The sequence below is a fragment of the Heteronotia binoei genome, chromosome 1 (genome assembly GCF_032191835.1).
Source record: "Heteronotia binoei isolate CCM8104 ecotype False Entrance Well chromosome 1, APGP_CSIRO_Hbin_v1, whole genome shotgun sequence".
NCBI classification, from domain to species: domain Eukaryota; kingdom Metazoa; phylum Chordata; class Lepidosauria; order Squamata; family Gekkonidae; genus Heteronotia; species Heteronotia binoei.
This window is the reverse complement of record NC_083223.1, coordinates 6,719,404-6,744,729: the sequence shown is the minus strand read 5'-3', so window position 1 is coordinate 6,744,729 and position 25,326 is coordinate 6,719,404. Positions and strand designations below refer to the sequence as shown.

Genomic DNA, 25,326 nt, shown 5'->3' with positions numbered 1-25,326 from the left:
GGGGACTCATTTGACCGACCTTGGAAGGATGGAAGGCTGAGTCAACCTTGAGCTGGCTACCAGTTTGGTGTAGTGGTTAAGTGTGCAGACTCTTTTGGTGTACAGTTTGGTGTGGTGCTTAAGTGTGCGGAGAGCCAGTTTGGTGTAGTGGTTAAGTGTGCGGACTCTTCTCTGGGAGAACCGGGTTTGATTCCCCACTCCTCCACTTGCACCTGCTGGCATGGCCTTGGGTCAGCCATAGCTCTGGCAGAGGTTGTCCTTGAAAGGGCAGCTGCTGTGAGAGCCCTCTCCAGCCCCACCCACCTCACAGGGTGTCTGTTGTGGGGGGAGGAAGGTAAAGGAGATTGTGAGCCGCTCTGAGATTCTTCGGAGTGGAGGGCGGGATATAAATCCAATATCTTCTTCTTCTTCTTCTTCTACCTGAACCCAGCTTCCGCCGGGATCAAACTCAGATCGTGATCAGAGCTTAGGACTGCAGTACTGCAGTTTACCAATCTGTGCCACCTAGGGTTGCCAATCCCCAGGTGGAGGCAGGGGATCCCCCGGTTTGGAGGCCCTCCCCTCGCTTCAGGGTCGTCAGAAAGCGGGGGGGAGGGGAGGGAAATGTCTGCTGGGAGATTTATTCCCATAGAAAATCATGGAGAATTGATCCGCGGGTATCTGGGGCTCTGGGGGGAAGCTGGTTTTTTGGGGTAGAGGCACCAAATTTTCAGTATAGCATCTAGTGCCTCTCCCCAAAATACCCCCCAAGTTTCAAAATGATTGGACCAGGGGGTTCAATTCTATGAGCCCCAAAAGAAGGCGCCCCTATCCTTCATTATTTCCTATGGAAGGAAGGCATTGAAAAGGTGTGCTGTCCCTTTAAATGTGATGGCCAGAACTCCCTTTGGAGTTCAATTATGCTTGTCACAGCCTTGATCTTGGCTCCATCCCTGAAGTCTCATGGCTCCACCTCCAAAGTCCCCAGATATTTCTTAAATTGGACTCGGCAACCCTAGTGCCACCGGAGCTAAGCTACACAAATAAAAGTATCTGTCTGTTCAACTGCCCACTCTCTTTTTGGTGGCCCTTGGTTCTGGCCTTGGTAAGATCACACGCAACCTGCATGCTCTTTTACAGAAATCTTTGCGATGGCAAAGCGAAGGCAACAGAAAGGATTACATAACAGGAAGCTGGAAATAGCTGTGGTGCTGGAGGGCAAAGATGGGTCAGCTTCCTGCCACTGTGGATGCTTTCAGCTCCTAGGATCCCGTAGCAGGGCCCGAGTACCTGCCGTGTCTACTTCTCCCCCTACAACAGCTGCACAAGGCAGAGAACTCCAGAGTGCACATCTTCGCCCCTTCATCTCAGCCCTGAGCGTACTTTGTACTCATCAAAACTTTGAGCCAGAAAAGTCCCCAGTTCTACAGTACCTTAAATTGTGCAAGCAAAGCCTTGTTTGCCTGACTTTCCTGTCTGGCCTCATTTATTCTATAAACCACAGGGGAAAGGACAAAGGAAGGCACTGAAACGCTGTCCTTAACTGTGAAAAACCTTATTCACTTTTCGTTTCAGAGATTCCCGTTTGGTTATAAGAACGCAGGAGAAGTCATGTTGGATCCGGCCCAATGCTGTGTGTCACACGGTGACCCACGTGCCATCAGGAGGTCAACCAGTGGGGCTAGAACTCCAATAGACCTCCCACCATTGCCCCCCAAGCACCTAGACGACAGAGCATCACTGCCCCAAATAGAGTGTTCCATCTATACCAAGGGTAGCCAAACTTGAGCCACATAGAATACAATTCAGACGTCTGAGAGCTGCAAAACATGAACGCTAGATGTTTGAGAGCAGGCAGGCAGGCAGGCAGGCAGGCAGGCAGGCAGGCAGGCAGGCAGGCAGGCAGGAAGGAAGGAAGGAAGGAAGGAAGGAAGGAAGGAAGGAAGGAAGGAAGGAAAGCAAATAGATAGGAAGGGAGAGGTGAAAAGAAAGCAACTTTAACTTAAAAATGTACTCTCCAAGCCACCAGCTAGCTTGGCTTGCAGAAGTGATTTAAACAGCCTTTAAATGCCTTCTCCAAGCCAGCTGACGGGGCAGTGGGGGCTTTGAGAGCCATACAATATGTGTGAAAGAACCACATGTGGCTCCCGAGCCACAGTTTGGTCACCCATGATTATCTTGTGACTAAGAGCCACTGATGGACCTCTGCTCCATATGTTTATCCAGTCCCCTCTTGAAGTTGTAGCCGCCGCCACTTCCTGTGGCAGTGAATTCCACTCTCAGAGACATCCGATCGTTTCCATTCCATTTTAATATTTTGCTCCTACATTGTATCATCCTCAAAAAAAGGTTGTAGAATACAACAAATCCTTGATCTGCACGTGAAGCCATTCAGGCTGAAAATGCTCTCCGGCGTTCCTTTGTTCTCATTTGAAATGAACATTGCTTCGGCTTTGTAAGCAATCGGAAGATTATTTCTAGGATTTGGAACTTTCGCTACTGTGAGAGGGAGTCAGAGGACACGTGCGTTCTTTGCTTTCCTGATCAGGTCCGACAACCGCTTCTAGCTGTGAATGTGGAAGTATGGGTGACTCCACAAAGCAAGCTTAGCTAGAATATTCACTAAAGTAATATATAGGAGTAAGCATGGGAGCTCTTCATTGGCGTTGCCAACACACGTGTTCCATTAAGGTCTATCTGGGCACAGAGACCTTAATGGAAAATCCATTCCACGTTTTCTTTGCAGCTTTGCAAGCCCAGAATTGGTTCGTGCTGCAGCTGACAAAGACAAGGCAGAGGGAACTTTGGTAGCCTTGGAGCTTCAAAGGGGGAGGACAGGAAGGGGGAGAAAAGAGCCCTGTGGGCCTGGTGGAAACTCTGGGTGGGCCGGTTCTGACCCGCAGGCCGGACATTTGACACCCCCGTGATAGAGTGATGGGGCACTCAACTGCTCTTTTTACCACGTTAGTTGCACGCCCTGACTGGAAAGTCTTTGAACTGGGCCTGACTCTTTGATTGACCCATAACACCATCTGAGGATGTTTCTTTTATTTTTTATTTTTTATTATGTTTTTGTCTATTTGATACTGGCAAGCTTTCTTTCTCCTGATCCCCGCCGGTCTTCAAGTGCAGAGCAGCAATACCTCCTGCAGGCTACCCCCGTTCATTTTAATCGAGCCCAACTGGACTGTAAAGGACAGAATTAACTTTGAACATGGTCACTGGTGGATTTTCATCTGCTTTATCCCAATGTTAGACAGACGAGGCTCTGTTATAACAACCGCATTGGCCGGGAGGGGGAAAACGAATCGCCATTACCGAAATCGACCATGCATAGCGCTTTCGCTCAAAGGTTAGGTTGTTGGGTCAAGGAAGAAATGCTGCCTTCAATCTCTGCGAGTTTTTTCAGCATCTGATTCAGTTTGTTCTCATCAAATTCCAGAGTCAAAAATTCAGATTCCTGGAACACAAAAAAAAAGGGAAAGGAGGATTTGTTAGCTTTGGAGCTGTTCCTGACTCCCCCCCCCCTCCGCATTAGAGAAAGCAAAACAAAAGAAATGAAGGACGACTGCACAGATAATACAATCTTGGATCTAGATGAGATTTAGCTTTTCTTCCTCTCCAAAAGCGATTCTGACTAATCTCTGGGGAATAATATAAGTAGGAAAATTCTATGTTGGAAGGGGGAGGGGGATCCGGGTTAATTTTTATTGGAAAGGGGAGTCATTTTTTTGTAAAGTCACATGGAATTGTGAAGCTTGACCGTGGGACATCACTTCATGGGACAGAGTCTTTCAACATATGCAAGAAATGAGCCGGGTTACTCCATGCACACACAAATAATGATCAGGAAAGAGATCACAGTAAATAGATCTGTGAAGATTTTGACTCCGTAAACTAAAGCAGCAAGAAAAGCAGATTCTGTATCAGGGAGGGGAACAGAAAACAAAATGGCTGGGATTGTAACACTCTTGTGTAGATATATGGTACAGACAAATTTGGAATACTGTGTACCGCTTTGGTTACCATCTGAAAAGGAGGTACCGCCAGTGGTTCCTCCTCTTTCAATACCTCCAGTTGTGGGAGGGGGTGGTGGCCTCTCTTAACACTTTTAGGCCTTCTTACCGCATGCTTATCCACACATGGAACAGAATGCTGGACTAGAAAGACCACTCGTCTAAAGAAGAACACTCGCAGTGTTCTTACGCAGTGGTTCAACCGAGTTCTCACTTCTGGGCAGTGTTCCCTCTAAGCTGAGTTATTGTGAGCTAGGTCACAGGTTTTTGAGGCTCCAGCTCCACACATTTTTGTCCTAGCTCAGGAAAAATGGTTCCAGAGTGAACGGATTTATGCAGCAGCGCACACCTTCAGTGTCAGTAGAGGCCCACCGGATATATTCTACTAGCAGTAGTGAGAGCATTGCTGCCTGGTTGAGCCTCTCTTCTTCACCAGCCAGCAGAGCCTGTTCCACATTTCCAGTGCTCCTGTTCTTCTGTGTGCAGCCTGCAGTAAGCCTCTCTGGGCTCCAGGTAAGAGAGTGAGATCAGGGGGTGGTGGTGGTCTTGTGGAAGTTGTTGTGGGGGTCACTATAGTTGTCTGGGCTTGTGGTGGGGCTTGCTGCAGTCTGGTCTGGCTCTTGTTTGCTTCTGGCAGGCACTGTATTAGTATTAGCACATTTTACGATTATATGCTCCCCCCCCCTTTATAGTTGGGATGGGTGACTGAGGTAGCCTGGCGGTCTGCTGCTGGCTGCTGCCTACCCCAGATTAGACTACTCAAACTCAGTGCTTTGAGCATAAGAACCAGAGGAATGCTTTGAGCCTAAGGAAAACATGAAATAGCTGGGCATTGTGAGCTTTTGTACATAAGTTGCTTCTTGTGCTGGTCAAGAACATGTGAAGGCACCATGACGGAGAGTGAGGGCTATGCATTTGTCAGTTTGGTGTAGTGGTTAAGTGTGCGGACTCTTATCTGGGAGAACCGGGTTTGATTCCCCACTCCTCCTCTTGCACCTGCTGGAATGGCCTTGGGTCAACCACAGCTCTGGCAGAGGTTGTCCTTGAAAGGGCAGCTGCTGTGAGAGCCCTCTCCAGCCCCACCCACCTCACAGGGTGTCTGTTGTGGGGGAGGAAGGTAAAGGAGATTGTGAGCCGCTCTGAGACTCTTTGGAGTGGAGGGTGGGATATAAATCCAATATCTTCTTCTTCATCTTCTTAAATAGTCTTTTCCCCAGAGAAATAGCTACAACTCCTGTGAGGCAGTGCAAGAATACAGAGACAGCATTGTATAGTGGTCAGTATCAGCCCAGTTATATGGGAAGACTCGGTTAAAATCCGCAGTCTACAAAGGAAATATGTTGGGTGAATATGGTCTGGACGCATACACTCACCCTAATCCACCTGACTGGCTTGTTTTATTCCTCACCTAAATAGTTCATATAGCTTTCCTACTGAGAAAGACTGGATCATGAAGGCATGAATACAGAGAAAAGTGAGAGGCAAAACCCAGTTGCACCCAGGAGAGCCCTGGCATAATGAGCTATCAAAACACTAACACACTCTCTCTCTCACTGGATAGGAGCCCCCCGGGGACTTCATCTGGCCCCCAGGATGTACATTTGACACCCCTGATAGGCTGATCCTGCATTGAGCGGGGGGTTGGACTAGACAAACGTTACCATTACCAAGAGTTGGTTTGTGTATCCATATTGTAAGAACCCCTTCAGCTGCTAAGATCTGATGCTTCAATTAGCAATCTGACATAGCCCTGCCAGGCAATCAAAACCTAGCAGGTACCAAGAAAGGATGCAACAAAGACGTGAGTTGTGGGTCACCGTGTCCGCCATTGGCTGAGAAGGTTGTGTGAGCCAGCCTTTCCAAAGGCACACAGAGGCAGTCCTAGGAGGCTGGCAGCCTCCTCTGCCCCATCCGCTGCGGTGCGGAGCGACCATCCGTTTTCAAGCTGAGCGATCTGGCGGCACAGCAGAGCATGCAGCAAATGGAAGCACTGAACCCAGGCGAAATCCTTCCTGAACTGCAGGCCCTTTCAAAGCACAGCTTACTTATTTCTTTATTAAAGCCTCCTGCCTTTCCTTATGGGTGAAAGGCGGCTTGCAATAATAGCTACAACGACGACGACACATTTGCCCTTAAAATCCAAAGTAAGCGATATTGCAAGAGAGGCAATAGATTTTGGATGGACTCCTACTCTGCCACATTGCAGACTTCAGGCTAGTTTAATTATTACTGGTCAGGGCCGGCGTGTAGGAGGGGTAGGCAGCTGTCTAGGGCGCTACCCCGCCTGGGGACACCAGCAGGCGCTCCCTTACTCCCCTTGCCACTACCTTGGCTGGAACGGCACCACTCGGCCGCTGCGCTCTTCAGAGGCTTCCTTATAAGCCTCCGAAGAGCATGGTGTTTCGGGTTGAAAGCGGCCAAGCGGCGCCACTTGGACGCTTTCAACCCCAAAGCGGCCGGGCGCTACTAAAACACCGCACAGCTAAAACACCATGCCGCTAAAACACCACGCTAAAGAGTAGGCGGCCGCTTTCAGCTCGAAAGCAGCCAGGCGGTGCAAGGGGAAAGTGGCGGCACGGCAGCACTCTTGTGCGCCGCCCATCGCTCTCTCCTCCACATTGCCTTGCACGATGATGTCACTAGCGTTGTCATCGTGCTATGCGCGCACTCAAAAAGAAAAATCCAAAAGAGGACTTGTATGTGTGTGTGTGTGTGTGTGGGGTGTCTGCCGGGAGTGGCAGAAGCCCTAGTGCCGGGCCTGATACTGGTAGCTTTTAGATACCACTGCTAACCACCAGATAATGTTTCAAGTCATAGAGGAGAAGACAGCGAAGAGTTCTGAGCAACGGCAGCAGTCGTCCCTGTGGCTTGAGGGCCAATCTCTGCAGTTATTTGATATATTTTAGAAATTGGGTTGGGGTGAACGTAACAGGTTGCAGATTGAGTGACAAAAGAGAGGAGGAGAAGGAGGAGGAAAAGAGGGGATTGGATTTCTACCCCACATTTCACTCAAGAGTCCCAGAGCGGTTTACAATCTCCTTCTCTTCCTCGCCCCACAACAGACACGCTGTGAGGCAGGTGGGGCTGAGAGAGCCCTGAGAGGACCGCTGTTGAGAGAACAGCTCTGAGAGAGTTATGACTGACCCAAGGTCACACCGGCGGGCTTCACGGGGAGGAGGAGCGGGGAATCAAACCCCCTTCTCCAGATTAAGAATCTGCAAGTCTGAACCACTGCTCCAAGCTGGAAGAAACACAAGTTGCAGGGAAACGCCCCAGCCTGATATTTACAAATGAGGCGAGCAGAAAAAAATTAGCCCAGGCAGGGACGACGACACGGGGCAATTGCCACGAGGAGGAAGGCTGACCGATGTTTGTATCAGGAGAATGCATACAGCTGCAGCCTTTTATTTCCCCCCCCCCTTTCTTTTTTTTGAAAAGGCTGCTGTCAGTCAAACCCCCGTGATTCACAGACTAGCCTCTGGGAAAAAGTAAGAAAGGCTATTTTAGGCAGGCTTGTCAGTTCTGCTTTTCTACATTGATAAGTGCCGTCTGCTCTGGCACCGGTCAAATCTGTTCCTTATCAAAGCCTTCAAAACGGATCTTCGTTCCGCTCGCCAAGTCGTTTAGCTGCCTGCATCCCCCCCCCCCCCCCCCGTGGCTTCTGACGTGGCTCTGGGAGGCCACAGACACCCTTGGCTAAGCGGCCGTTTAGACCTGCGCGTCTTTGACCCGCGCAACGCCCCCCTATGTCGAGCAAACGGGGCTCCGCTCTGCAAAATGTTTTGCAAAACAGTCTAACCGGGATACCAATGTGCTGTATGAACACATGTCTTTATATAGCTCAGAGCCAGTTTGGTGTAGCGGTTAAGTGCGCGGACTCTTATCTGGGAGAACCGGGCTTCATTCCCCACTCCTCCACCTGCAGCTGCTGAAATGGCCTTGGGTCAGCCGTAGCTCTGGCAGAGGTTGTCCTTGAAAGGGCAGCTGCTGTGAGAGCCCTCTCAGCCCCACCAACCTCACAGGGTGTCTGTTGTGGGGGAGGAAAGTAAAGGAGATTGTGAGCCGCTCTGAGGCTCTTCGGAGTGGAGGGCGGGATATTACTCCAATATCTTCATCTACCTCACAGGGTGTCTGTTGTGCGGGAGGAAGGGAAAGGACATTGTGAGCCGCTCTGAGGCTCTTCAGAGTGGAGAGTGGGATATAAATCCAATATCTTCATCTACCTCACACGGTCTCTGTTGTGGGGGAGGAAGGGAAAGGAGATTGTGAGCTGCTCTGAGGCTCTTCGGAGTGGAGGGCGGGATATAAATCCAATATCTTCATCTACCTCACAGGGTGTCTGTTGTGGGGGAGGAAGGGAAAAGAGATTGTGAGCCGCTCTGAGGCTCTTCGGAGTGGAGGGTGGGATATAAATCCAATATCTTCATCTACCTCACAGGGTGTCTGTTGTGGGGGAGGAAGGGAAAGGACATTGTGAGCCGCTCTGAGGCTCTTCGGAGTGGAGGGCGGGATATAAATCCAATATCTTCATGTAGCTCACAGGGTGTCTGTTGTGGGGGAGGAAGGGAAAGGAGATTGTGAGCCGCTCTGAGGCTCTTCGGAGTGGAGGGCGGGATATAAATCCAATATCTTCATCTACCTCACACGGTCTCTGTTGTGGGAGAGGAAGGGAAAAGAGATTGTGAGCCGCTCTGAGGCTCTTCGGAGTGGAGGGTGGGATATAAATCCAATATCTTCATCTACCTCACAGGGTGTCTGTTGTGGGGGAGGAAGGGAAAGGAGATTGTGAGCCGCTCTGAGACTCTTTGGAGTGGAGGGTGGGATATAAATCCAATATCTTCATCTACCTCACAGGGTGTCTGTTGTGGGGGAGGAAGGTAAAGGAGATTGTGAGCCGCTCTGAGGCTCTTCGGAGTGGAGGGCAGGATATAAATCCAATATCTTCATCTACCTCACAGGGTGTCTGTTGTGGGGGGAGGAAGATAAAGGAGATTGTGAGCCAGTCTGAGACTCTGAGATTCGGAGTGGAGGGAGGGATATAAATCCAATGTCGTCGTCTTCTTCTTCTGTCCCCAGCACATGACGCATGCTGCTATCTTTCCTGGTGCCCAACAAGTGTTTTTAGAAAGTGGGTGGGGCCAGGTGGATTCGTGCCCAGCTCAGCTTCTGATCGGTCACTGGAGGTACGATTGGCTGCGCAGGCTGAAATAACTTTTTAGTTACAGCTGCCCCCACCGTTCTGGCCTTCTTATCTCTCGTTCCTCTTCCCCAGTGGATTTTTTAAAATGACCCCCTTTCTTCTCTGCACTTGGGTTTGTATGCATGGCTCCGCCCAGGGGTGGAATTCTAGCAGGAGCTCCTTTGCGTATTAGGCCACACACCCCTGATGTAGCCAATCCTCCAAGAGCTTACAAAAAAGAGCCTTGTAAACTCCAGGAGGATTGGCTACATCGGGGTGGCCTAACATGCAAATGAGCTGCTGCTGGCTCTGTCTCCTGCAGCAGCCATTTTGTAGTTGTGCCCACCACACTGTGTGAGAATTCCAAAGGTGTTCTAGACTCCAATAGGCAGGGGGACCCTGGGCCTGACACATCTTTTCCTTCCATTCACACGAACAAAACCTAAAGACAAGAACGACAAAGGAACAACAAAGATCCTAGGTGCAGGGGGGTGGCCACACTCGCTTAATGTTAGAGCCACACAGGATAAACGTCAGATGTTTGAGAGCTGGGAGGAGGGAAGGAAGGAAAATAGATGGGGAGAGGAAGGGAGAGGTGGAAAGAAAGCAGCTTTAAATGCCTTCTCCAAGCCGCCTGCAGGCTTGGCTTGGAGAAGCGACGCAGAGAGAGAGAGAAATGCCTTCTCCAAGCTGGCCAATGAGGCGGTGGGGGCTTTGAGAGCCAGACAGTATGTGTGAAAGAGCCACAGGTGGCTGTGCCAGCGAGTTTTGCTTTTCTCCGCGACCGCTCCAGAAACTGCTTGAGCAATCTGTTTTGCTCAGCTTGACGAATCACGATTTTATCTCCTCGCCAGAAATGTCAAGAGGGCTCCGATACGGCGCTGATGACATTTTTTAGGCCTTTTGATGTGCCAACGATAAAATCTGTGCTCGAGAGCCTGGGAATCAAACACGTGGCAGAAACGTTCTGCTCTCGGCCTGCAGCCCGATCTGGTTTGAGATTGAGAGAGAAGGTCTGTGCTACGAGGCAAAAGTTTCCCCTGTGACAGACTGGGAAGGGAGGCCTCGCAAGAAAGAAATGCACACTGGAGTGCGATTTTGTACGGTCTGAGCCTTATACTGCGACTCCCTTGCGGGTAACACCTAGCAGTGATAAGTTAACAGAGACTCATAAGGTTCAAAGGCAACATACCTGCTGATTTCACACAAAACACTCGGGAGCCGTGTTCCCTCTAAGCTGAGTGAGTGTGAGCTAGCTCAGATTTTTAGCCTCCTGCTCACACATTTATGTCTTCGTTCAGGAAAAATGGTCCCGGAGCAAACTAATTGAGGCAGGAGCTCACAGCTTTAATGCCAGTAGCTCACAAAGTAGGATTTTTGCTCACAAGACTCCACAGCTTAGAGCAGGGGTGTCAAACTCATTTGGTATGAGAGATGGATCTGACATAAATGAGACCTTGTTGGGCTGGGCCATATCAGGTTGGGTGGGCCATGTGTGTGCCTGTTTATTAGGTAGCAGAGATATAAACTTTATAAAGGACACAGAGAAACAATTAAATATATATATTCTAAAAAACTTAAAACATGCTTAAAAGATTAGCACTTGTTGGTCTTAAAGATGCTTTCTTTGTATTTTTCCCATGGGATCCAGGGAGCTGGGCAAAGGAATCTCTGGCTCTTTCCTTTCTTTCCCAGGGAACCGGGGGGGGGGGGGAGCCTCAGCCAATAGAAGGGAGAGAGGCTTGGCTCAGTGGCTCTGCTGTGCAATTGAGAGAGCCTGGAAAAATGAGCTCTGCCTTCTTCAAGGGAGGCGCCTCAGCCAATGGAGAAAATAGAGGTTTTGCTCTGTAGCTCCTGAGTGATTGAGCAAGCTGTGATGCAGAAGGAAGCAAGAGAGAGGGAGGAGGAAGCAGATAACAGCCAGTTGCTTGGGGGCCAGATTCGGCCCCCTGGCCGCATGTTTGACACCCCTGGGTTAGAGGGAATATTGCTTGGGTTTGGGGGGAGGCTGACCTAGGATAATCGGGCAAGACCTACGTATATGCCGTCAAATCAAATTGCAACCGATTCACTGCAACCCCAGCAAGGTGTTTTGAAGGCAAGTGAGAGGCAGTGGTGGTTGGCCATGGCCTCCCTCCGCAGAGTCTTCCTTGGTGGTCCCTCATCCAAGTATGGACCAAGGCTGACCTTGCTTGGCTTCCGAGATCTGAAGAGATCCGGCGATATCGTGCTCCCGTCCCTCCCCTTCAATCAGTAGGGGTAAAATAATCTATGTACTCTTGGTGTCACATTCTCAGGGCGCAGGCAGGCGGGAGTCCAAAGCCAGGATGTCTGTTGTGGGGGGAGAAGACAACGGAGATTGTAAGCCGCTCTGAGTCTCTGATTCAGAGAGAAGGGCAGGGTATAAATCTACAGTCTTCTTCTTCTGTATGTATTGGTGGCTGCCTTCTTTCCTTTGTGACGTAGTTCTTACGGAACCGGAGAGGAAGTTCTCAACAGAGAAGCCGACGGCTCTGCACGGTGACACAGACGCTTCTTAAGGCCAGAACTTAGTGACACGAGACAGCGGCTTCGCTGCACGAGAACTGGGAGAGGCCGGCAATTTGTCGCTGCCACACCTGGGCTGTTGCAAGACGAGGAAGTACCAAGGGTTACCTTTTGTTATCTAAGGGAGCGAACAGTCACAGTCTCGCGTATGTGCAAGCCGAGAGGCCGGCTTCCTCTCCCCAGCTTTGCTCTCGGCTCCCGCTATATACTCTGTATCTTCCCGCTCCCAGGTCTTGCAAAAAACTGAATCCGTCTCACTCCTCACCTCTGGAAACTACTTTTATGTAGGGTGACTGGCTCCTGAAGAGCTGTTGGTGGCGAAACTTGAGGAGGGCAGGGTTTGGGAAGGGAAGGTAATTGTTTTACCAACTGGGCGTGCCTTCTGATCCATTCTCTTTCAGTTACACTAGGGGTGGCCAAACGTGCTTAATAGAAGAGCCACGATGAATAAATGTCAGATGTTTGAGAGCCGCAAGACATGAACATCAGATGTATGAGAGCTACAAGACAAGGGAGGGAGATGGTGGGAGGGAAGGAAGAGAGAGGTGGAAAGAAAGCAACTTTAACTTTAAATGTATTCTCCAAGCTGCTGGCTGGCTTGGCTTAAAGAGACAAATGCCTTTTCCAAGCCGGCTGATGGGGTATCACTTCCAAAATGTCAAGCATCGGTATTTCGAATAACCAAGCAAGTGTTGGATACAAAGACTTGTTTTATTGAGAATCCGCTACTTGCCCAAGGTGCGATACCTTGGAAGTGATACAAAGTTTCACACGGTATAGATTAAGAACATAAGAACATAAGAGAAGCCATGTTGGATAAGGCCAATGGCCCATCCAGTCCAACACTGTGTCACACAGTGGCCAAAATTTTTTTATATTATAAGGCTACTTCAAAGGCAATAGGAAAGATAGCTTCAAACCATAACTCTGGCCGTTTTCGCACTAGCGTTTGCTCCAGCGTAGCGCCCCATTTACCTCCGGATCTTCTCTTGGATTTCGCACATGTTGCTCCGGCGCTGCGGTTTGCTCTGGCGCTTCAGGGATTTTACGCCGGAGTATGTTTTTCAGCATGCTGCCGGAGTTTCCGAAAACCTCCGGATCCACTCCGGATCCACTCAGCGGAGTTTGCTGTGCGAAATCCATCCACGCCGGATCGACTGCTTTGTGAGCGTCACCCTCTCCCTTTCCGTCCTCCCACCCCATCCACCCGCTTGGCCAATCATCAGCCTTTCGTGGCGCTTCCCCAAAGTGCCGGCACGGCCATTTTTTTTTTAAACTTCACAGTTTTGCGTAATAGCGATATTTCGAAATTAACAAATAGAAAAAAAAAAAACCCTCCTGGAATAGCCTCAATTGCCACTTCAATTGGTTTCGTTAGAATTTTTTTTATTGACTTTAGTTGCGTTATTTCGCTGTTGCGTTATCTCGATAATACGAAAGCGAACATTGTTTGGGGGGGGGGAATCTAGTGCCGGTGCGGGCCAAAGCGTTCATGTGTGTGTGTTTTAAAAAGGGAATGCCTCCCTCAGCTGTGCCACTAGGATTTCTGGACCTGCACAAAATCGCCATGTATAAAATGGGAAGTTGGAGTCCTGCATTCTTCTCCCTGGCTACATTCCGCTCGGTTAGAAAATAGACGGGAGCTCGCTCTTCACACACGCCACAGAAGGGGAAGGAGAGAATGGGGCGGGGGGGGGGAGCTCTGGCAGCAGGAATCAGTCAGGTCCCCGTTGCAAGCGCCAGCCGGGGAGGGGAAAGAGAGCGGAGGAAATTTGGGGGGGGAATCTAGTGCTTCAGAATTTGGGGGGGGAATCTAGTGCTAGGATTCTCCACTGTGAATGCTTCTGTTAATACATGAAGGGCTGTGGAGGATTCTACAGCTGCAGCCAATCCATAAGCAGCAGCAGCACACGTGATGCGGTTTGTCCACGAAAAGAAGGGGAGGGATCAGCTCGATGTTACGTTAGTACGTCATTACGCAACCAGACTTGCGCTTAAAAAAAAAAGATTGACAGGGCATCGAACTCAGGTCGATGCCAGTGGGAAAACGATTTGAGCCGGGGCTTCAGGGAAGGCAACTCCGCAAAGAGTCACTAGTGGGAAAACGAGAAAAATGATCCGGACATAATTGCGCCGCGGAAAAAGGGGAGCAAACGCTAAGTGCGAAAACGGCCATACAGATATGAATTGCAACAGATGTTCAAAGGGTACTACCAACTGCCATTATGTGGGTACAACTTCTCCCGGTTCCCAGACATTCCTGCTTTTCTGTTGGGGGGGGGAGGTGCCTTTCTTCTATCATCAAGGTTACTTGCATATTCTAAATCTTCTACCCAGGGGTGAGAAAGAAAGGAGAGGAGAGAAAGGGGGGGGGGGAGAAACAAGCTTTGAAATGCAACTATGAGAGAGAAGGATTTTAAGGCAGAGAGGAAACGGCTTCCAATACCTATATTGATCTGATGCACGGAAATAGCATGCTTGACATAGTGGGGGCTTCAAGAGCCACACGATATGCGTAAAAGAGCCACACGTGGCTCCCGAGCCGCAGTTTGGCCACCCCTAAACTACACTGAAAAAGAACTGTGTGATGTCAATTTCAGGGCACAATGGCAATGGGACATGGAAAAGGAAAATCCATGTGCGAGGCACTGTGGGAAGATGGTGGCCCACGCACGTGCTTGCAAGCGTGGGGCTGCGAGGGGCGCAATTATTTCCTGAAATGCCCCCTCGTCCAGAATTTCTGGAAGCCGCAGACGGAGATGACCTTCTCTGCCTTGCGTCTACGCGCAGTTGTGCTGCGTGCTCCAGTTCTGTTTTGGATGCTGTGCTTTTCCCGTCTCTGGAGAATACTGGCGGCTGTAGGCATCGCAAGAACGCAGGTGCCTCGGAACCAATCTGACTGCTCTCGGTGCTTGGATAAATGGGATTTGTTCTGCCTCGGGGACGGAGAGGCTGCCCAGCCCTGAACAGGCAAACCCCCAGAGACTTGTTACTTGCTGTTCTGCCAAGATATTCCCCCCCACCACCTCCTTGCTGCCTTGCCTAGATATATTACAATGCCACCTTCGCGAATATAAATGGATGTCAAAGGGATTAACTAGGATAGTGTGCTGTCCCCTTCCCCACCCCCCGCAAAAAAGTGTGCAGTGCACAGAAGACCAAGGTGCACAGATCCACGCACAACAAGCAAGGGCCTTTTCTGTTGCGGCTCCTGCCTGGTGGAATAAGCTGCTGGAGGAGGTCAGGGCCCTGCGGAGCTTCCACAGTTCCACGGGGCCTGTAAAACGGTGCTCTTGTTTGGTGTAGTGGTATGGTGTAGTGGTTAAGTGTAGTAGCCAATTTGGTGTAGCGGTTAAGCGTGCGGACTCTTATCTGGGAGAACCGGGTGCGATTCCCCACTCCTCTGCTTGCTCTTGCTGGAATGGCCTTGGGTCAGCCATAGCTCTTCCAAGAGTTGTCCTTGAAAGGGCAGCTGCTGTGAGAGCCCTCTCAGCCCCACCCACCTCACAGGGTGTCTGTTGTGGGGGAGGAAGGTAAAGGAGATTGTGAGCCGCTCTGAGACTCTTCGGAGTGCAGGGCGGGATATAAATCCAATATCTTCTTCTACCTCTCAGGGTGTCCGTTGTGGGGGGGAGGGGAAGGTAAAGGAGATTGTGAGCCGCTCTGAGACTCTTCGGAGTAGAGGGCGGGATATAAATGCAATATCTTCATCTACCTCACAGGGTGTCTGTTGTGGGGGAGGAAGGGAAAGGAGATTGTGAGCCGCTCTGAGACTCTTCGGAGTGGAGGGCGGGATATAAATCCAATCTCTTCATCTACCTCACAGGGTGTCTGTTGTGGGGGAGGAAGGGAAAGGAGATTGTGAGCCGCTCTGAGACTCTTCGGAGTGGAGGGCGGCATATGAATCCAATGTCATCGTCGTCGTCTTCTCTTCCACCAGGCATTTTTCGAATTAAAATCGACTACAACAGGAAAGCAGAAATTGGCCCACCTCGAACATCGTATTGTGACTGGGGATCTTTTTCTTATAAGACATCCAGCAGAAATACTGAAATAATAATATTTTAACATTGATGGAGTTGGCAGTACTCGCCATCATCAATGCATCAACATTTTAATGCGAGATCAAACAGCACCTACCATTGTTTTACGTAATTGTTTTATATTATAGCACTGGGAAAAGTCCAGAAAAGGGCAACTAGAATCATTAAAGGGTTGGAACACTTTCCCTATGAAGAAAGGTTAAGACACTTGGGGCTCTTTAGCTTGGAGAAACGTCGACTGAGGGGTGACATGATAGAGGTTTACAAGATTATGCATGGGATGGAGAAAGTAGAGAAAGAAGTACTTTTCTCCCTTTCTCACAATACTAGAACTCGTGGACATTCAATGAAATTGCTGAGCAGTCAGGTTAAAACAGATAAAAGGAAGTCCTTCTTCACCCAAAGGGTGATTAACATGTGGAATTCACTGCCACAGGAGGTGATGGTGACTACAAGCATAGCCAGCTTCAAGAGGGGATTGGATAAAAATATGGAGCAGAGGTCCATCAGTGGCTCTTAGCCACAGTGTGTATGTTTATGTGTGTGTGTGTGTGTGTGTGTATATATATATGTGTGTGTGTGTGTGTGTGTGTGTGTATACATACATACATATATTGGCCACTGTGTGACACAGAGTGCTGGACAGGATGGGCCACTGGCCTGATCCAACATGGCTTCTCTTATGTTCTTATGTGACACAGAGTGTTGGACTGGATGGGCCATGGGCCTGATCCTACATGGCTTCTCTTATGTTCTTAAGTGACACAAGAGTGTTGGACTGGATGGGCCATTGGCCTGACTCAACATGGCTTCTCTTATGTTCTTATGTGACAAAGAGTCTTGGACTGGATGCGCCATTGGCCTGACTCAACATGGCTTCTCTTATGTTCTTATGTGACACAGAGTGTTGGACTGGATGGGCCTTTGGCCTGATCCAACATGGCTTCTCTTATGTTCTTATGTGACACAGAGTGTTGGACTGGATGCGCCATTGGCCTGACTCAACATGGCTTCTCTTATGTTCTTATGTGACACAGAGTGCTGGACTGGATGCGCCATTGGCCTGACTCAACATGGCTTCTCTTATGTTCTTATGTGACACAGAGTGTTGGACTGGATGGGCCTTTGGCCTGATCCAACATGGCTTCTCTTATGTTCTTATGTGACACAGAGTGTTGGACTGGATGGGCCTTTGGCCTGATCCAACATGGCTTCTCTTATGTTCTTATGTGACACAGAGTGTTGGACTGGATGCGCCATTGGCCTGACTCAACATGGCTTCTCTTATGTTCTTATGTGACACAGAGTGTTGGACTGGATGCGCCATTGGCCTGATCCATCATGGCTTCTCTTATGTTATTATATGTTTCTATTTATGATGTGCTTTTATTATCTATCTTTTGTCTGTGAATATTGGTCTTATGACCTCTTAACGTGAGCCATCCTGAGCCTGCTTCGGCGGTGAGGGGGGGGATACAAGTTGAATTAATGAATAAATAAAATAAATAAATATCTTTCTGACAAGTCGTCGTTTTTGCATATTGAATTGCGCTGCGGGGACCGCAGGATGCCTGTGATGAAGGCAGGCAAAACCCCTTGACTCCCAAGGCTGTTAACTTCCGGATTAATTCTTCCAAAAGCAGCCGTGTGCAATGTTACGTACCACCGGGATTCTGTGCTGAATTATTCACCATTGCGATGCCTCGGCAGATGCCCGAAACAGGACTTAAAATATAGATGTTATTTGGTTTATTTAATCCACAGCTGTTCTCCCCAACAGAGGGACCCCAAGCAGATGACAATATTGTTCTACTGTACTCTACTAAAAAAGAATCACAACCAGAGTTCCCTCTTAAGCTGAGTGAGCATAAACCGGATCACAGTTTATTAGCCTCAGGCTCACACAGTTTTGTCTTCGCTCAGGTAGGATGGGTCCAGAGCACACTAACTGATGCAGGAGCTCCAGGGCTTTTATTTTTTATTTTTTAAAAGCAGGAACGCACAGGAACGCCGTTTTGGCTGGCTTGGCATCAGGGGGTGTGGCCTAACATGGAAATGAGTTCCCACAGGAGAGCCAGTTTGATGTAGTGCTGAAGTGTGCGAACTCTTATCTGGGAGAACCGGGTGTGATTCCCCACTCCTCCACTTGCACCTGCTGGCATGGCCTTGGGTCAGCCATAGCTCTGGCAGAGGTTGTCCTTAAAGGGCAGCTGCTGTGAGAGCCCTCTCCAGCCCCACCCACCTCACAGGGTGTCTGTTGTGGGGGAGGAAGGTAAAGGAGATTGTGAGCAGCTCTGAGACTCTTCGGAATGGAGGGCGGGATATAAATCCAATATCTTCATCTACCCCACAGGGTGACTGTTGTGGGGGAGGAAGGTAAAGGAGATTGTGAGCCGCTCTAAGACTCTTCGGAGTGGAGGGCAGGATATAAATCCAATATCTTCATCTACCTCACAGGGTGTCTGTTGTGGGCGGGGGGGAAGGTAAAGAAGATTGTGAGCCGCTCTGAGACTCTTCGGATATACCCTAAATCCATATCATCTTCTATTAAAAAAGCCCTGAGTAGCTCACAGTTTTAATGCCAGTCCCTCACAGGTTTAATGCTAGTCGCTCACAATGTAGAATTTCTGCTCCCGAGGCTCCACAGCCTATCGATCAGAAGCAAAAATTTGCCAGGCGTTTTTCCTGGGTGAGCCCTGTGGGAATGAATGCCAAACGGAAGACGCGCAGCTGTGTCCTGAAACAACTCAAAACGGTTCCCGGAAAACAGGAGCCGGGCTGGATCCCCAGAACCGAAGGCCGAAATACAGAAGCAGACAGCCAACAAGGCAGATATGTTAGAAATGCCAGTCTCCTAGTGAGTTCCTGGGGATCCCCCGGAATTCCAGCTCAACTCCAGACAATAGAGATCAGTTGCCCTGGAGAAAATGGGTGCTTTGGCAAGAGGGCTCTTTGGCACTGTACCCCCCTGTCTCCTAGGGGTGCCGGGAACTTCCTCCACCCAAAGTGAGGACCTTTTTTGGGGGGTGTTCCTGGTAGACCTGCCAATCCCTAGGTCCCAACGAGGGTTCTCCCACTTTCCCAGGCTCCTTCCCGCCCCCAGTCAGTTGGCCGGCGGGGGGAAGCTCCGCCCCCACAGCTACCATGTGCCTTTCCCCTTCAGAACGCTAGGAGAAAGCTTGCCAAGGCTTCCCTTTTGGATGGTGTGTCTGTGTCTTTAAGGCTGAATGGGTGCGGGGTGAGCAGGCAGAACATCTTGGCTGCTCTCAGGAGCTGTGAAAGCAGCCCAGACCCTCCGTACCTTGCACAAGCTTTTCAGAGGTCGTTTGCATAGTAAAGGGGAAATTTGAACCTTTGTTTTCCCTGTGTTAGTGGCAGTTCAGCAACTCATGAGTAAATTGCCCCAGTAAGACCACACGAGTGTGGGATTGCAAACTGTTTGATTTTTGCTTCTCTTTGTGTGTGTATATGAGAGAGAAAGAGAGAGAGAGAGCACCAGTTTGGTGCAGTGCTTAAGTGTGTGGACTCTTATCTGGGAGAACCGGGTTTGATTCCCCACTCCTCCACTTGCACCTGCTGGAATGGCCTTGGGTCAGCCAAAGCTCTCTTATCTGGGAGAACCGGGTTGGATTCCCCACTCCTCCACTTGCAGCTGCTGGAATGGTCTTGGGTCAGCCAGAGCTCTCTTATCTGGGAGAACCGGGTTGGATTCCCCACTCCTCCACTTGCACCTGCTGGAATGGCCTTGGGTCAGCCAGAGCTCTCTTATCTGGGAGAACCGGGTTGGATTCCCCACTCCTCCACTTGCACCTGCTGGAATGGCCTTGGGTCAGCCAAAGCTCTCTTATCTGGGAGAACCGGGTTGGATTCCCCACTCCTCCACTTGCAGCTGCTGGAATGGTCTTGGGTCAGCCAGAGCTCTCTTATCTGGGAGAACCGGGTTGGATTCCCCACTCCTCCACTTGCAGCTGCTGGAATGGCCTTGGGTCAGCCAGAGCTCTCTTATCTGGGAGAACCGGGTTGGATTCCCCACTCCTCCACTTGCAGCTGCTGGAATGGCCTTGGGTCAGCCAAAGCTCTCTTATCTGGGAGAACCGGGTTGGATTCCCCACTCCTCCACTTGCACCTGCTGGAATGGTCTTGGGTCAGCCAGAGCTCTCTTATCTGGGAGAACCGGGTTGGATTCCCCACTCCTCCACTTGCAGCTGCTGGAATGGCCTTGGGTCAGCCAGAGCTGTCTTATCTGGGAAAACCAGGTTTGATTCCCCACTCCTGCACTTGCACCTGCTGGAATGGCCTTGGGTCAGCCAGAGCTCTCTTATCTGGGAGAACCGGGTTTGATTCCCCACTCCTCCACTTGCACCTGCTGGAATGGCCTTGGGTCAGCCATAGCTCTCTTATCTGGGAGAACTGGGTTTGATTCCCTGCTCCTCCACTTGCAGCTGCTGGAATGGCCTCGGGTCAGCCAGAGCTCTCTTATCTGGGAGAACCGGGTTGGATTCCCCACTCCTCCACTTGCAGCTGCTGGAATGGCCTTGGGTCAGCCAGAGCTGTCTTATCTGGGAGAACCGGATATGACTACCCACTCCTCCACTTGCAGCTGCTGCAATGGCCTTGGGTCAGCCATAGCTCTCTTATCTGGGAGAACCGGGTTTGATTCCCCCCTCCTCCACTAGCACCTGCAGGAATGGCCTTGGGTCAGCCATAGCTCTCTTATCTGGGAGAACTGGGTTTGATTCCCCACTCCTCCACTTGCAGCTGCTGGAATGGCCTTGGGTCAGCCAGAGCTCTCTTACCTGGGAGAACCGGGTCTGATTCCCCACTCCTCCACTTGCAGCTGCTGGAATGGCCTTGGGTCAGCCAGAGCTCTCTTACCTGGGAGAACCGGGTCTGATTCCCCACTCCTCCACTTGCAGCTGCTGGAATGGGCTTGGGTCAGCCAGAGCTCTCTTATCTGGGAGAACCGGGTTTGATTCCCCACTCCTCCACTTGCAGCTGCTGAAATGGCCTTGGGTCAGCCAGAGCACTCTTATCTGGGAGAACCAGGTTTGATTCCCCACTCCTCCACTTGCAGCTGCTGGAATGGCCTTGGGTCAGCCATAGCTCTCGCAGGAGTTGTCCTTGAAAGGGCAGCTGCTGTGAGAGCCCTCTCAGCCCCATCCACCTCACAGGGTGTCTGTTGTGGGGGAAAAAGATAAAGGAGATTGTAAGCCACTCTGAGTCTTTGATTCAGAGTGAAGGGCGGGGTATAAAACTGCAATTCTTCTTCTTCTTAAATGGTTCTTGCAAGCTGGAAGGCGCCCTTGGCACCAGCTTGCAAGAAACATTTAAAGGGACCCTTCCCTTTAAATCGTTTTTGCAAGTGGGTGCGCTGGCAGCCCATGTTTTTGAACTCGCCAAAAAGTTACCCTTTTTGAGAGGGGTGGGGGTTTGTACGTGCCTCAACTCCAAGTGGTGAATTCGCCGCTTGGAGTTCAGGCGTGTAGCCGGTGATCGCCCCTCTCCCTCCCCTCCTGCAAGATTTAAAGGGCCCTCCGGCCGGGTGGCAGGCCACGGGCTCCCACCAATCAGCTGGGGGGCCCTTTAAATCTTGCAGGAGGGGAGGCAGGGGGTGGTCACAGCTTGGGGGCAGGGCAGGATCCCGTGAAATCGGGGGGGGGGGATCCCCCACCTGGGGACTAAGAAATAACAGGAAACACAGGAAGAGTTCGTAAGACTACGAACAGCAATACAAAATGCTGCATAAACTACTGAATGCACATAGCAAAATCACAGAAAGACACTAATAGACATTAAATCCATAGTACTCAAGTGCAAACCACTCAGTGACACAAAGAAAGCCTTTCAAACGGAGTCCCAAGAAAACTGCCTGGTGACCACTCTTCCCTCTAAGCTGATTGTGAGCTAGCTCACAGATTAGTGAGAGCTAGCTCACAGATTTTTCGCCTCCGGCTCTCACATTTTTGTCTTAGCTCAGGAAAAATAGCCTCAGAGCACAACAATTGATGCAGGAGCTCACAACTTTAATGCCAGGAGCTCACAAAGTAGATTTTTTGCTCACAAGACTCTGCAGCTAAGAGGAGACATTGCCATTGACCCTACCGTCCTCCCCAGCTCCATCCCCAAATCTCTAGAGCACGGTGGCCAACGGTAGCTCTCCAGATATTTTTTTGCCTACAGCTCCCATCAGCCCCAGCCATTGGCCGTGCTGGCTGGGGCTGATGGGAGTTGTAGGCAAACAAACATCTGGAGAGCTACCCTTGGCCACCCGTGCTCTAGAAGTTTCCTAATGGTGTGCTGGCAATCCTTCCACTCTCAGAAGAAGAAGAGGAGGAGGAGGAGGGGGAGGAGGAGGAGTCTGGATTTATACCCTGCCCTTCACTCGGAGTGGCTCACAACCTCCTTTCCCTTCCCCTCCCCGCAACAGACACCCTGTAAAGCAGGTGGAGCTGAGAGAGCTCTTTCGAGAACCAGTTTTGGGAGAGCAGCTCTTTCGAGGACTGTGACTGACCCAAGGTTACTCCAGCAGCTGCAAGCGGAGGAGTGGGGAAATCAAACCTGGTTCTCTCATATCAGAGTCTGCGCCCTTAACCGCTGCACCAAACTGGCTGGTGGCTTGGGGGGAGGGTCCCAGAAACCCCAGCTATGGACCAGCTGAACGTGGGCACACCAATTTGCAAGCCGTCTTCTTGAGCGTTGGAAGTTCTGATTAAGAAAATACACCAAAGTTCAGAGGAGGAGATGATGTTATCAGAACAACTGCGCAACTTCTTAGAACAGAGACAGCAGCAGCTTGGCGTGAACTGCATTAGGAAGCCGCCAGACAGTTTTCGGGCTGCCTTGGTGCGTCAGCACAAAAAAGAGTGAATGAGAAAATGTACAGCAAGTGGAAGCAACACACAAGCACACGATAACGGCGTTTCTCCATTCAGAGGTCCCTAAACGCAAGCAAAAGGACACCGTCTCAGAGCCGCCAGACAGAAGGCGTTTCTGTCCCACCGCTTTTACGCAGAAGGCAGTCGGACGACTGTCGTCAAGATCGATAACAGCTTATATAAATCATCATAAAAGCCAATACAGCGGGCAGCAGTTAAATAATAAACCCGCTCCTGCCATCAGCCAGGGAACGGTTCTCGGGCAGGTCTTCAAACACTCTTGAGACGGAGCGGGGGTAGTCTTGGGGAGGGTTGCCAACTTCCAAGTAGTTAGTCAGAAAGAGACGGCTATACAGAAAAGGGATATTATAACAAAAGGGGGGGAACTGTATAAAAGTGACAGCTATTGACACGAGTCTTGGCTTGCTACTCTAAATTTTGAAACGAACCATTTATTATCAATATTATCAACAGGGAAACGCTGCACGCTAGATGCTACAGCAACAGCAGCGCCAATGGATTGGCTAGGTCGGGGTGCCGAACGTTTGCAATGAGGGCCGCATCTGACCTAAATGAGACCTTGGTGGGCCATGTGCGTGCCTATTTAAGATTACATAGCAGATATATAAATTTTTAAAGGACACAGACACACGTGACTAAAAATTCTTCTTAAACGTAAAAAAAAAAATGCTTAAAACATTAGCACCTGTTGGTCCTAAAGGTGCTTTCTTTGTATTTCTCCCATGGGATCCTGGGAACTGGGCAAAGGGAGTTCCGGCTCTTTCCCTCCCTCCCCAGGGGTCCAGGAGGAGGAGGAGCCTCAACCAATGGAGAAAATCGAGGTTTTGTTCTGTGCAACTGACCAAGCCTTGAAAAGCAAGCTGAGATGCAAAAGGAAGCAAGAAGATGAAGAAGATATTGGATTTATATCCCGCCCTTCACTCCGAAGAGTCTCAGAGCGGCTCACCATCTCCTTTCCCTTCCTCCCCCACAACAGACACCCTGTGAGGTAGATGAAGATATTGGATTTATATCCCGCCCTCCACTCCGAAGAGTCTCAGAGCGGCTCACAATCTCCTTTCCCTTCCTCCCCCACAACAGACACCCTGTGAGGTAGATGAAGATATTGGATTTATATCCCGCCCTCCACTCCGAAGAGTCTCAGAGCGGCTCACAATCTCCTTTCCCTTTCTCCCCCACCCTGTGAGGTGGGTGAGGCTGGAGAGGGCTCTCACAGCAGCTGCCCTTTCAAGGGCAACCTCTGCCAGAGCTATGGCTGACCCAAGGCCATTCCAGCAGGTGCAAGTGGAGGAGTGGGGAATCAAACCCAGTTCTCCCAGATAAGAGTCCGCACACTTAACCACTACACCAAACTGGCTCTCCAGGTAACTATCCATTTCATTCGCCTTCTTCAGGCTGCAGTACACTAGGCAAAGCCTTGAATTCAATAATGGGATGCCCAGTATTTCCTTCAAATTTATATTTAGACCCTCTCCAGCTTTTACAATTGTTGTACAGACAGTTGTCATTGGAGTCTTCCGTTAGGGCTTACCCTCTGTCAGATTCAAAATGTCTCTGTGCTAAGCTCTGTAAAAATCAACCTTCTATTGTAATTTTGCTAATGTTGTTAAAATCCGGCATCTAGTGGGTAGTGTTTTTCTGTCAATAATATCGACAATAAATGGTGTGTTTCAAAATAGAGAGTAGCAAGCCAAGACTTGTATCAACAGTTGTTACTTTTATACCGTTTTTTCCCCTTTTGTTACAGCCTCCAGTTAGTAGCCGGAGATCTCCCGGGATTAACACTGATCTCCGAGTGTCAGAGATCAGATCCCCCGAAGAAGATGGCCGCTCCGGGAGGCGGGTTTTATGGCATCATATCCTACAGGAGTCCTTCTCATCTCCAAACCCTGCCCTCATCAGACTCCACCCCTAAAATCTCCAGGGATTTCCCAACCTGGAGCTGACAACCCTACTCATCCGGAAGCCTCCCTCCGGGATGCCGTTCCCCAGCCCCGGATCACATCCCGGGCAGCACTGATACCCGCCGGACGCATGCCTTAACTTGGCACCATGCCTAGACATGGAGTGCAAGTCCTGAAGTGCATCTTCTTTGGTGAAGGTTCGTTTTTTACTCCACGGGAAACACAACTTTGTCACTACTCACGTCGCTTGCTTTTTACAGGTCGCGATCCAAATCAGAGAGGCTTTTACTCATGCATAGCCCACAGCTATTTTATGTCATTTAACTTTTGCTGGTTTTTTTTAAGGTTTTATTATATTCTATAGTGTCACTGTTGGTTTTAAAGTATACTGTATTCTTGTATTAATGCCGATAAAGGTCTATGGTATGTATGGTGAAGACGTAAAGGAAATCATCGTGCAAACTGGAGATCAGTCTGTAAAACGCTACTGTGTGACAACAGAGTGTTGGACTGGATGGGCCATTGGCCTGATTCAACATGGCTTCTCTTATGTGACACAGAGTGTTGGACTGGATGGGCCACTGGCCTGATCCAACATGGCTTCTCTTATGTTCTTCTGTGGCACAGAGTGTTGGACTGGATGGGCCACTGGCCTGATCCAACATGGCTTCTCTTATGTTCTTATGTGACACATAGTGTTGGACTGGATGGGCCACTGGCCTGATCCAACATGGCTTCTCTTATGTGACACAGAGTGTTGGC

The 25,326-nt window shown here is 50.0% G+C and overlaps 1 protein-coding gene across 1 annotated transcript in view; it reads right to left on the bottom strand.

Moving 5' to 3' along the window:
- Positions 1-2,271: 2,271 nt before the first annotated feature.
- Positions 2,272-25,326, bottom strand: part of COMMD1 (copper metabolism domain containing 1) — a 168,770-nt gene continuing 145,715 nt past the window's right edge. Inside the window, exon 3 of the mRNA XM_060230525.1 lies at positions 2,272-3,439. Within this exon, the coding sequence (XP_060086508.1) occupies positions 3,326-3,439 (114 nt within the window). The 3' untranslated portion in view covers positions 2,272-3,325. The remainder of the gene's footprint in view (positions 3,440-25,326) is intronic.